General features: G+C 39.6%; 1 protein-coding gene across 3 annotated transcripts in view; it reads right to left on the reverse strand.

Moving 5' to 3' along the window:
• Positions 1–5875: 5875 nt before the first annotated feature.
• LOC132115867 (ras-responsive element-binding protein 1-like) overlaps positions 5876–13429 on the reverse strand; it is a 50999-nt gene continuing 43445 nt past the window's right edge. For all 3 annotated transcript variants that reach the window (XM_059524258.1, XM_059524259.1, XM_059524260.1), the window contains 5 exons: positions 12767–12956; positions 10107–12651; positions 9193–9357; positions 7447–8181; positions 5876–7356 (listed from right to left, as the gene is read on the reverse strand). In XM_059524258.1, coding sequence (XP_059380241.1) covers positions 6872–7356; positions 7447–8181; positions 9193–9357; positions 10107–12651; positions 12767–12956 — 4120 coding nt within the window. In that variant the 3' untranslated portion in view covers positions 5876–6871. The remainder of the gene's footprint in view (positions 7357–7446; positions 8182–9192; positions 9358–10106; positions 12652–12766; positions 12957–13429) is intronic.

The following is a 13429-nucleotide window of genomic DNA, read 5'->3' on the forward strand; positions in this document are numbered from 1 at the left end:
TATTATGTATGATTGGGGTATGTGGTGAATTAAGTGAATGATAATAACGCATAGCAGCTTTTACCAGACTCCCCCTTTTACTAATGGTATGGCCGAAAAGTACGGCAGCTGTTGGCGGACATTAGTCGTGACAGAGGAGCTGCGGGATGAGATGGCATTATGGACTCGATTTTAAAGAAATGTAGTGATTATGATTCATTTTTCCTCCTGTCAAGTTTTCAAATAAAGAAATAGCATATAACGAACCAGAAATACAATTCATTCCGTCAAAAGGCTTTTTGAAGGTGGCATATATTAATATTTGTTTAATCTGTGTGGCCTTCTCAGCTTAAAAACTGTGAGCTGTTGCTTAAACTCAAGTGTGCAATGTTTTGTAGAGCACAAAGATACCACTAAGCAAATATAATGATAATAATTTTGTCAACTAAGGTTACACCGCTTTTATTTTTTTATACATTGATCAAACTCTCTATTGTATTTCTATTATATCTGATTGTTTAATTTGTATAGAAAAAACAACAACCCTCTGTCTAATACTAGCATTCTCATTTTTATTTTCTATTATATCTACTTTAGTAATAGCTAAATATTTTACTAATAGCCTTTAATTTTCTCAGAAAGAAAGAGTTGCATCCTCTGAAATTTATTTGGGCGAATACACAAAATGTATCGACGCATTAAACCATCAGAAAAAAACAATTCTAGACATGTTTAACAATAATAATAAATAAATAACTTTATCTTTCTGAGGCAACTTTTAAAAATGACTTTTTAGAATTAAGGTGAAACCACATAAACAATACTTTAACATCATTTCAGAGGTTTAACTGTCATAGTTTAATGATTAAAACCCTTTGAAATTCTAAAATATTCGCTTGAAAAAGATTTCAAATAATTTATTAATTTTGACTTTTATTTTGAAAAGTCAATAACACATGTCAGTTCTGTGGATGTGCATGATGAAAGGTGAGGCTTCTTCTGCATGAACTTGACACCTGTGTCTCAGTGTTGTGGAGAAACTAATGTTTATTTCTCTTTTTCATCTGCTCGAGCTACAGCTGATGCACCTTTCACTGTGTGTTGACATGCAACTAAAGGAGCTGTGCTCAGCCTCCAGCTTTGATTTTATCATATAGAGATGAAGACATGCATAATATAATAATTTCAAATAGATATATATTGTTTAGAGTCTGATTTAGGAGAGGCGGCGAGGACACTTGATCTGGGTAAGAATGCTTACATTATATGTTATGCAAATTACATTAATGCATTGCAATATGATGCACTGTACATTTAGAGACTGTACCACTGATTTGTGAAAAGATCAGGAAATTGAGATTTATACATCATCTTAAAGCTGAATAAATAATCTTTCCATTGATGTATGGTTTGTTTGGATCAGACAAAATTCGGCCGAGATACAACTATTTGCATATCTGGAATCTGAGGGAGCAAAAAAAATCTAAATATTGAGGAAATCATCTTTAAAGTCGTCCAAATGAATTCTTAGCAATGCATATTACTAATCAAAAATTAAGTTTTAATATATTTATACTAGGAAATGTACAAAATATCTTCATGGAACATAATCTTTACTTAATATCCTAATGATTTTTGGCATAAAAGAAAAATTTATACTGTTGACCCATATAATGTGTTGCTGTCTATTGCTACAAATATAACCCAGAGACTTAACACTGCTTTTGTGCTCCAGGGTCACATATATAAAATATATATAATAAATATATACATTAAATATATTATAAACATGCCCATGGTGGTTTAACATTTGAATAATTTACAATTAATTTTAAAGTCTGTTCATCTGCTGAACACAAAAGAAGATATTTTGAAGAATGTGGGTAACCAAACAGTTGCTGGTCCACACTGATTTCAATATGTTTTTCTCCCATACTTTTGAAGTCATTGGGGACCTGGAACTGTTTACTTACCAAAATTGTATTTTTGCATGGTAATAAGGTATATTGATATTTCTATAAATACAGAGTCATAGTCATTTGATTACTATAATTACTCATAACAGGGTTGGCATTTTTATTTTTTGACGATAAATAGGCAAACAAACTTGTCCTAAAAGTGTTTATTAGAAACATAATTTAATGTTGATAACTCAGAGAATGTGCCCTTTTCAACAATCTTTTAAAAAATCCTGGTAACAGGGTTGACTTTTTAATAATTGATGAGTAATAAACAAAGATACTTGTCTTTGGGAGAGTTCAGTTCCTGAAAAGATTAAGTATTTTTACAGAATTGCTGTGTAAAAAATGTGTGAGGTGCTGATGGTAATAGGACTGATATCAATTTCTTAATCTTGACGCTACAAATGTTTGTTTGAAAGGTAATTTAATGCTGATATTTCTACCAATATCCACTTAATTGAAAAGTAATTTTTTAATATAAAAAATCCTTGTAACAGGGTTGTTAATTTGTTAACTTATGAAGAATACACATTGTAAAAGGATAGTTTCACAGTACTGTAATACAGTACTGTATTATTAACACAGAACTGTATGGTAACAGGGGTGAGTGATGATGGACTCACAGTCATTTCTTTGTCACTAAAAGTGTTTATTAGTGTCTTAGAGTTATTGTAATCCTTGTAACAGGGTTGAATTTTAATGAGAGAATATTTGTCTTAAGAGATTCCCTTCCTGAAAGTATAAAGTAGTTTTATAGATGTGTTTCAATACTACAGTATTGTAACAGAGTTATTATAATCATCATAACAGGGTGACGAATACAGTAAGACACAGCAAATCTTCAAAAAGATGTGTGTATCTTGATAACTTTTCTCACATCTTGAATAGGTGAGGGAGAATGTAGCTTCCAGCTTCTCCTTCAAAACCAAAACACAAAACCTTATGTGGATTCAAGGACCGTCAGCCTTTTCGTTTTCATATAATCATCCTATTTTCATTTTTGTTGGGTACAAGAATAGTCTTCTTCGTCTATAAACAGGACTGACGCTACTCTGTATGATCAAACCCTTAATTTAAATGAAGTTTTTTTGTGCTTTGGAAATAAATGCTATCATTTGGAAATAAATGAAATCATGCACTCACAGATATACACTTTTAAGAAATAATTTGTGTACAGTACAAAATCCTGGTAACAGGGTTGACTTTTTAATAATGATGAAGAATATTAGTCTTTGGAAAGTTCACTTCCTGAAAAGGATGAGGTAGTTTTGCAAATTTTTTGAATAATATTAGAGTATGGTAATAGGGTTGACGCTTAACCAATTTTCCAGTGACCTTTCAGTAACAATTTGCACTCATATTCACAATATGAAAACTTAATACATTTAATGTGGAAAACTGCTTTCATAGACAATAACACACAAAGCATGTCTAATTATTGCTTCTTGCAATATAACTACACTGGTATGTTTTTGCAGTATGTCAAGTGAAATCTGAAGAAAACAGCCTTGCTATAATAGATGATGTGAAGGCTGTTATCTTCAGCTCCTTCCAGTTCAATATCATCTGTGGCTTTTAAAGGTGAAAAATGAATGTGGATGGAAACTAGGGTTTGTCACCTTTAGCAAACTCCATTAGAGAAATCTCCATCCCTCAGACTGGCTACTGAACATGACACCGATATAATGTAGGATGTTTTGATTCAGCTCCTCCAGTGTCTTCAGTTCCAAACCTGATCAAACTCACCTTCCTGTAATCCTGAAGACCTTGAGTGGCTTCTTCAGGAGTGTTTACACTGGAGGAGAAATTGAATAACCCCAGATTTAGTATGAAAACTTGTCACGTTCCTGTATAATTGCTTCAAACAGGCCCACATTCAATCTATGTGCTTGTCGTCCTACACATTCCCTGTCATTTACATTTTCAACAGTTAAACTCACAGATGCATTTAATACACTTTACAGTTTTTAATCCATTCCACAGATTTTAACCTAAAAAGACAGTGTTGAAAATGTAAAGTCTGCAGATTCTGGATCTGCTTCGAAGCCATGCAAATACACCCCCACAGACTCATTTCACCTATCTTGTGTCACTGCAGCCGTTTTTATAATATATATATTTTTCTTGTATACATGACATCTCCTAATAGATGTAAATTAAGTTACAGGTTTCCTTAGTCTGAAAAAGCTGACATTTTCCCTATTCTGTCTGGCTAAAATCTGGTTATTTATAACTAGTAGCGGTGTAGTTACAGCATCTTCCAGCAGGGGCTAAACACTGAAACCAAGCAGCCAATCCCTAACCCCTCGCTGACACCTGTTGGTGTGGATTCATCATCACACAAGAGTTCTGGGTACAGTCCCAATACAAAAAAAAATTAAAATCAAGCCAATTATAATTGCAGACTGCAGAACACAAACATATGCATTAAAGTGGCAGACTGCCTCACCTTTCCTTTAATATATCTTTATTGCTTGAATAGTTTTGATACAGAACAGCTTACATTTCTGATTCTGAAGCACTCATTGGAAGAACAAGAGTAGTGTACCAAAAATGTTCTGGTGATTCTGGTTCCATTCAAGTCCAGTAGAATTATTTTTTGGGGATGTAGCAGCGACACAAAGCTCCCTTTTACATCAGTCAGCACGTCGAACAGTGACAGGTTCCTCTGCATTTCTCCAAAGAGACGGAGGATTAACAGAAAAAACAGGGAAAACAGAGAACATATCTTGTAGAAAACACATGAGTGGAATGTGGATTTGATAACTCCACTCTGTTCATTTGAATTCACAGTCAAGTGCTAAAAAAAAAGTAGTGATTGACGATTCAACATATTCAGATGTCATACATAACAATCATATGTGAAAATAATTTTTTGTTGCAAGGAAAATGACGATTTGAGAAAGCTTTTTGTATGAACCCTGAGAGTGAGACAGAGCGGGGTTGAAAACAAAAAACTAAAATTATAACTGAAAAACAAAAGGTTATCATGCAAAACTACCCTACAGATTCACCCATAGCAGAATAACAGTAAATTTCACAGTTTTATACGCAAAAGAATATATCAATGAAAACAACTTTTATCTCTCTGTCAAACTGAAATCATCATCATCATCATAATATAATAAAGAAAACAGAAACAGACCACACATTCTAAAAAAAAGAAAATGCATACAAAATCTACATAAAGCTTTCAGATCATAAGTGATTATTATTATCATTATCATCATCAAGGACCCAGATCAAAGCTGGGATGCTGTATTGAATTTGAATCATTTTTATGCAGCATAATTGTGTTAATACATGGCTTCTCCACGTTTACTTCTTCACCCGCGCTGGGTCATAATAAATACATTAAAAACAGTCTGTGAGCATTCTTACCAGGAAACCAGTCACTTCTGCACACAACCAACACAAAACACACTCACATGAACCCAGGAAAAGGCATTGGGAGAAGCAGAAGTCCCGGAATACACAGATAGAGAAAGCGATTGCAATTGCATTCAAGTTCATCCAATACTACAAGTCTCGTGCCTGAGCAGAGATGTTAGATCTGCACCACTAGGAGGCGCGCACAACCTGATATCCAATCAGGGGCAAACCCTCTCCCCATCTCCACTATTGGTTCAATATTCCTTATCCTTTTCTGCTTTCTTCCTGTCATCACACTTCGGCACGTGCTGATCAACAGGCATGCTTTTGGGTAAACGGCTGCTCCAGGAAATCAGGAGACCATTAATCGAAGACGCTTACCAGTCCACACAATCACATGCAGTCTCCATGCCCTTTGAGGTCTGCTTTGTCTGTGTGTGAGGTTTCCTTACGACACGAGTTCATAAAACTGAGAGGGCAGAGAGATCCAACACTACAGAAGAACGTGTGATTGACAGGGGGTCCTCCTGGACGAGGAGCACTGCAGGACCACATCCTGACACGAGGCAGCAGGGCGACAGGGTTCAAGTACACCGTGAAATCTAGTTTGTGAGCCCGGCAGAAAGTGAGACACCTGCCTAATGCTCAGACGGCAGAGTAAGGCTTAAAAAGTGATGCTCTTGGAAGAGGGTAACCCTGGACACAGGTACACATTTCATCAAGTACATCAGATTCACAACTCATGGGCTTCCTGTAATTCCTCATTGTGTTTGCTGTTTTATTTCTGTATTCTTAAGGAGCTGAGACTTGGGCTTGAGGGACATAAATCAAGAGCCCTTAAATCTAAAAAGATTGCCTTCCCTCATTAACAACCATCCTTTTGTGCCAAACAATGGAATACTAATGCTAAGGACATTGACACAATCCGCACAGCTGGACATTCATCACCTGTTTTGGGCAAACATTGCCCATATACTTAACCCGACAGCTGCTGAGCATCTTTCTGAGGATTACCCTCAGATTATTATTTTTTTTGCTTGGCTGTTCCCCAAAACATCTTTACACCACGCAGCACCCAGAATGACAGATCTCTGTTATAAAACAAATACTCTGGAAGCTTCTATCATTGAAGGAAATATAAGGACAAACAGCATCGAAGAAAGTCGTCTTTGCTTATTCCAGTTATGCACTTGGGTGCAATCCTCTCAGTAGAAACATGTCCTCTTGTTAATCTCAGCCGTCGCTGGATAAGGCTATAAACTTGTCTCTGAACTGTACAATAAGATATGCTAATTTGTTCATATATTGCTTAAAGTAGTTCTCTCAGGATTACACACACACACACACAAAAATAAATCATAATGATCATTGTAAAATACTATTAAAAAAAATCAACTTTCGATCATGATAAATGCTGATAAAGATATAGCAAAAAAAAGTAGAAAGGCACTTGGAAAGAGTCATTGCTTCTTTTTTTCTCATTGCAATGTACTTTTGTGATATGGCACTGCTTCTTATCGCAGCACGTTTCACCACAATGTGAGATAAAGAGTCGCTCTTCACTCCACGCCAAGCAGTGATGGCGTGGGCATGGGCAAAATGTGCTCAGTAGTGGGCTTGGTGTGGATCTCCAGTAAACCTTGGATGAATCCCTCCGACGGCTCTAAGTCGGATGCGGTGGGTGAATCCAGTGCTGGAGTTTCTTTGGGTGTCTCTTTTGCTGATGCAGGTCTTGTCTTGGAGGTTAGTTTAAGCTCTTCAGTTTCCGCAGGGGGTCCACAATCCTCCTCTTTCTCCCGTGAGGTTGGCTCTTCCTTCACAGTGTCTGTTAATTCGCTTTCGTTCTCAGAGGGTGGATTGGTGCTGGTGGGTGTGCACTCGCCTTCGCTTGCCGAATGCCCGCTGAAGCCATCCTCGTCGGGTCCACCTGTGACCCCATCACTATCTGCTCCACGGAGTTTCTGATGAATTCGCTGATGTCGGACCAAACTGTGCTTGAGGGTGAAAGTGCGCTCACATGTCTGGCACTTGTAAGGCCTCTCACCTAGTAGAAGCAAGAAAAAATTCAGGTTTTAATTAGAAACAAGAGCTCTATGTTTTCAGGATTCATTTATGTTTTTAGCATGGTCATTACCTGTGTGAGAGCGCATGTGTCTGGTGAGGTCCTGAAGGCTCCAGAAACGTTTATTGCATATACTGCACACCTTTTTCCTCTTGTCCGGCTTGCTGCCAGGTTCTTCGATCTCTCCCTCAACACTCTTTGGTTCAGTTGCAGCTTCCTCTTCATCACTCCTCTCCTCTTTATCTTCCTCAGATCCACTCTCCACCACACTGCCCGAACCCTCGTTCTCTTCCTCTTTCTTATTTTCACAAGGCACAATTGCATCATCTGATTTTGTGAGGCTTTGTTCAGGTCCATTTGTTGAGTCTGATGCTACATCCTGCTGGTGAACTTTCTCATGTCTGGTCAAGGTAGCAGCATAGCGAAAGCTCTTCTTGCAACTCTTGCAGGTCAATTTGGACTCCTCTGGAGGTGTTGCTTTGTCAGACATGTCACTATCTGCTGCAGAGGAGGACTGCGGCTGGTCTTTCTCAGTGATCTTGAAATCCTTCGGCTTGGAAACAACGGTCAAGTCAAGGGTCTTATTGCTATGGGAATCGCCATCCTCTTTTTCTGGGTCATTGTGCTTCAAAGACTCGAGGGCTGTTCGGTCCTCCTCTTCTTTGTGAGGAAGAGGCTCTACCATGGCTGTCTCTGTGGGCTTAGCTGGTGAAGGTTTCTCAGCATCTGATGCTAAAGGCTTCTCAGGGTCTGATCTTGTGAGATCCATTGCCTCACTCACAAAAAGCTCCGTCTCAGATGTACTCTCTGAAATATACATGGACCCATTATATTTTAGGTAATAGCATGCAGTTTTATCCTCTAACAACAGATAAAGAAATATTTAGTCTGAAGTACTTACAGGGTTAGTTCACCCAAATATGAAAATTAGCCCATAACTTACTCACCCTCAAGTCATCCTAGGTGTATATGACTTTCTTCTTTCAGAAGAGTCCAGTTGAAGCTATATTCAAAATTGTCGTTGATCTTTCAAGCTGTTTCAAGGCACTCAGCGAGTGTTGCTGTGCTTCAGTCCAAAAGAAGTGAAATAAAAAGCGCCCATCCTTAATAAAATGTGTCTCACAGGGCTCCGGTCCTCTTGTAGCGAATTGATGCGTTTTTGTAAGAAAAAGAACCATATTTAAAACGTAATAATCAATTTAATCTAGCTTGCGCTCACTGTTGTACATGGAAGCAAATCCGGGAGCATGACGTATGAGGTCAGCTTTGCGCATGCGCCGCTCAGAAGTGATGAACGCGGAAGCGCAGGGGAGAGATCAAAACGAGGATTTGTAAAGAAGAATGTTGGAGGATTTCGATACAAGCCAATAGGAGATTTTTTCTTTGCTAAAGGAAGGAAACTTTGCTTCTTTTGATCCTATAAACAAACGTTGGTTTTCACAAGACTCACTTGCGCAACACTGACCTCATACGTCATCCGACTGAAGGTTGCTTCTGTTTACAACTGTCGCATGCTACATTAAAGTGATTATTAAGTTTTTAATGTTTTTTTTATTACAAAAACGAATCATTTCGCTACAGGAGGCATTTGTTCATCCCCCTCGGAGCCATGTGAGACACTTTTTTTATGGATGGGACTGAAGCACTGCAACACTCGCTGAGTGGCATTAAACAGATTGAAAGATCAAAGACAATTTATTATATAACTCCGACTGGATTCTGAAAGAAGGGCGAGTAATTTATGGGCTTATTTTAATTTTTCTGGTGAACTAACACTTTTAGCAATTCAAAGTTTCTATTCTATTTTATTGTTGATACCTGCACTCTCTTGTGAGCCTTCCTCTGCTTCCCTAGTCTTGGGTATTGCTCCATTGCGTCGAAGCACTCTGTTGGAAACGCCATGCTTGCGTAAAAGATGTCGCTCACAGTTGGACTTGGTCGAGAAGAAGGCATCACACTGAGGACAAGGATATGGCTTCTGACCTTTTAATGGAATACAAAATAAAATCAGGAAAATAAATTGCACATGTTATAAGGGGTAAAACTAATCTTTACTTGACCTAACTCTAGCACTCTCTATTCTATTCTAAAAAAAAAACTTTTAGACTTCCACTCTATTTGTTGATTGCTCCATTGTAGGAATGGGACGATAACCGGTTTTATCGATAACCGTGATAAAATGTGCTGAAGGTTAGTAATATCGTTTAAAAATGAATTATCATTAAAACCGTGTTTGATTATCGCGGTTTTAATAACTCGCTATTAAATCATGTCCAGCCAGCAACAGTCTGACGCAAGCGCAGCGCACAATGTTTTTTTTCGAGAAGGAATGGCGAAAGTCAGTGACTTTTCTATGCTTTTCTATGCTTCTTCACTTTTCATTGTAAGGAAGGAAATGCCACAGAATTTAATCTTTCTTTAAATTAAGTGCATAGAGTTGCTTGTTTTATTAGTTGTTTGTTGATTATTAAATATAAAACTTGCTGAAATGTTTTCAGTGTGAGCATCAACTATTTTTGAACACTTTCATCTCGTTTCAACAAAACCGTGATAATATTGATAATCGTGATAATTTTAGTCACTATAATCGTGATATTAAATTTTCATACCATTCCATCCCTACTCCATTGTCATCATTTGTAAATCGCTTTGGATAAAAGCGTATGCTAACTGACTAAATGTAAAACAGAAGTTGTACATCAACCCTGTAAAATTTTACATACAACACTCACCTGTGTGTGTTAACATGTGGCGCTGAAGCGAGCTGGCCCAAGGAAAAACTCTGGGACAAAAGGGGCAAGTCATCTTTTGCACAGAATTTGAGTATGCATTCTTCTTCCCTTTGGACTGTTGGGATTGAACAGTCTTCTGGGCCAGCAAATGTTTCTCATCTTTCACTTCTTTCTCGTCACTAGCACCTGGCTTCTGCCCACCTTTTCTTGCCAACTCAATTGTGTTGGTCTGAAGATAGGCGCTGAACTTGTTGGCATCAGTGGTTGCCAACATCCTCTCAACACTAGCAAACTCCCCACTAGACTCCAAATCAATACTTGGGTCTGTGGCATTCATCACAGGTTTCTCCTTCGCTGTTCTGTTGGAAGGCCTTTTCCTGGACCTCTTCTTTGAACTCTCTAGTGAAAGATCTTCTGTCACAATATCTAGTGATTCTTGCTTGCCATGTATATCAGAATCAGCCTGAAGACTACTAGTGTTGTCCCGTTTAAGAAGGTCAGGGGCACCAGAAACTGAGGAAATGATCTGAGCAATGGACGCTAGTGGTGGAATCTCCTTCACAGCAGCGGAGGAAGGTTTAGGAAGCAGTGGCTTTAAACGCAAGAGCCTTCCTGCAGAATTAGTGCTACCAGTAAGGGAGGACAAAGCAATAGGGACCTGGTAGCATCCAAGAGGTTGAGACTTCTCATCAATGGACTTCTCGGCCTGAAGAGCTTGTGCAAGTATGCTAATGGTTGACTGTTCTTTCTTAACCTCCCTTGGCAGTTTGGCCTCAATGTCTTGTTTAAGCTTCTTCACAGGATTCTTAGGAATAGAGAGATCAATTGGTTCCATGCTAGATTCATAAGAGACAGGTTCAGTTTTGATCCCAGGAGATCCACTCACACTTCCAGCACTGCTGCTCCCACGGCTTTTGTTAGAGAAGTCCAGAGGTTGATCCATATCTATGTTGTAAAAGCTAAGGTCCTCTACTTTGATAGGCTGCACTACAGTGCTAGGAGAAACTCCATTGAGAGGAGATGGATTTGGGCTATTTTTGGTTGATGCAGCTAGAAGAGTGATTATGTGCTCTTCAAAATCCTGCTCTTGGACCTCTGGATGTTGTTTCAGAAGGTGATGGATACAGTTACGCTTAGCAAGGAAAGCTGCTCCACAACGCTTGCACTCAAATGGCTTTCGCTGGCAGCCATTGTGTGTGCGTAAGTGTATCTGCAGGGCTCGGAAGGTCTTTAGATCCTCCCCGCAGAAGCGACAGGTAGTTTCACTAGTTCCAGCCTGCTCCAGTAGATCTGCTGTGGATGAAGTAACATACTTAATGTTTTTCTCAATCTCTTTGCGATTGCTTTTCATGTGCTTTTTGCGAAGGTGTCGCTCACAGTTAGCCTTTACAGTAAATGGGTAATGACAGAGCCGGCAGACATAAGGACGCTCACCACTGTGTGTTCTCAAATGACGGATCAGCGTTGCTTTGTCTGGGGCAACATAGTCGCAGATATTGCATTGGTGAGGCAGGATGCCCAAATGATATCTCATATGTGCCTGCAGTACACCAGAAAATGCAAAGACCCGGTCACAAAATCTGCAGGGGTACGAACCCTTTTGAGATGTTCCCTTCTTTCCAGTGGTCTCTTCTAACTTGCCATTCTCCTGTTTAATATGTCTTTCATCCATGTCCATTGGGGTATGGGCATCTCCCATGCAGTCGGCCTCCATTTGTATCCTCTCTGCCGAAGCGTGGTTGTTGGCAGAATTGGATGAGGAAGATGGGGAGAGGTCCTGAACTGTCTTGAGAGGATGGCTGGCAGGGGGCGGGAGGCTAGGGCTGATACAGCCCAGAGAAGCTTGCTGGGTGTTCATTAGGGGTGGTGGAGTTGAAGCTACCAGACTGGTTCTGGGAGCCACCAAGGGCTTTGGCTTGAGTGGAGGCATCTGCTTGTAGCCCGACTGTATGGCACTACAAGGCGCCTTAGATAAGGGTGGGAGCGTGATCTGGTTATGGGCAGCGGAAGCTACTTTGATTATTTGCTGTATATCAGCGAGTTCTACGTTGGATTCACCAAAAACTGGCTTCACTACCATACCACCATCTGGCTGCACCAGAAAGCCAGTCTGAAAGGGCTGAAAGGATAGCAGTTTGAGAGCCTCTTGATGGGTCAGACCATGAAGAGTCATTGGGTCCACAAGAGACAGGTTAACCCCACCAACAAGGACATCCTCCTGAGGTACAGAGGACTGATTCTGGTCCACGTGGATAACCCGAATGCTATCTAGCTTGGCCTGCTGAACATCCTCTTCTGAGGGGACAGGCTTAACCTGAGAGATGTGCTGCAAGCCCATGGAGTCCATGAAGCTACTTTTCTCAGGAGAGGGAGGCTCATCTTTCATAATTAAGGGTGAAGTTGTCTCTTGGGTGCCACTGGAAGTCTCATGTGAGGCTTTGTGCAAGTCCAGAGCCGAGCTGAGAGGGAATGCCTTATCGCATGTGTCACATACAAAACGATGGAATTTGCCAGTGCATCGCCGAAGGTTGGTTTCACACCAAATCTGTGGGTTTAAAATAAAATTTAAACTTAACAAAATTCTTCAAATATTACAGACAAGATAAAGAACTTTTACACATTGTGCAAAACCGCAAAGAATATTTGTCCATGGCTGTTACCTGGGCAATTTGCGGGAATTTCTGGCATGAAAAGTCAATGAAAGCCAGATCATTAAAGCCGAGAGGGATGGACGGGTTGCTCTGAATAAAGGGTCGTCCGTTGGGGTCTGTGGGTAGCTGCTTATGGGTGGCTGCATTGTGGCGGAGCAAACTGCGGTGTGTCCGGAATGAGATGCAGCATAAATCACATCTAGGTATAAAAATACTAACGTGAGACGCTGATATCTAAAACATACGTTATAAAAGAATCAATCCACATATTATATATGCAAATATGAAATAAATACAGCATCCAATCTACAGTGTACTGTGGAAACGTCCGCACAGGGAAAATAGAGTTGGGATTTCCTAAGTGAATTAACTAAGAACTGGAAAGTCGATGCTAACCACACCCTTGCATACAATAGCACTCTTTTTGTGTTTAAAGGGTGCTGCATAAGACAGCTGGTTAATGTCTGTGACGCTGTGCATTGGTCTTGTCACATGCCCTGCCTCTGATCATTGTGACGACGTGTCCATAGGGACTGTAAGCTGCTTTTATCTCAGCAGACAAAGACAATGCAATGTAAGGCATAGCATAGCAGCATATCCACCTATGCACATAAGGCACGCAATGCCTTGAAGTGAAAACAGGTTTAGGACCAATACTTATGAATGGTTTTT

This window comes from Carassius carassius, chromosome 35 (genome assembly GCF_963082965.1).
Source record: "Carassius carassius chromosome 35, fCarCar2.1, whole genome shotgun sequence".
NCBI classification, from domain to species: domain Eukaryota; kingdom Metazoa; phylum Chordata; class Actinopteri; order Cypriniformes; family Cyprinidae; genus Carassius; species Carassius carassius.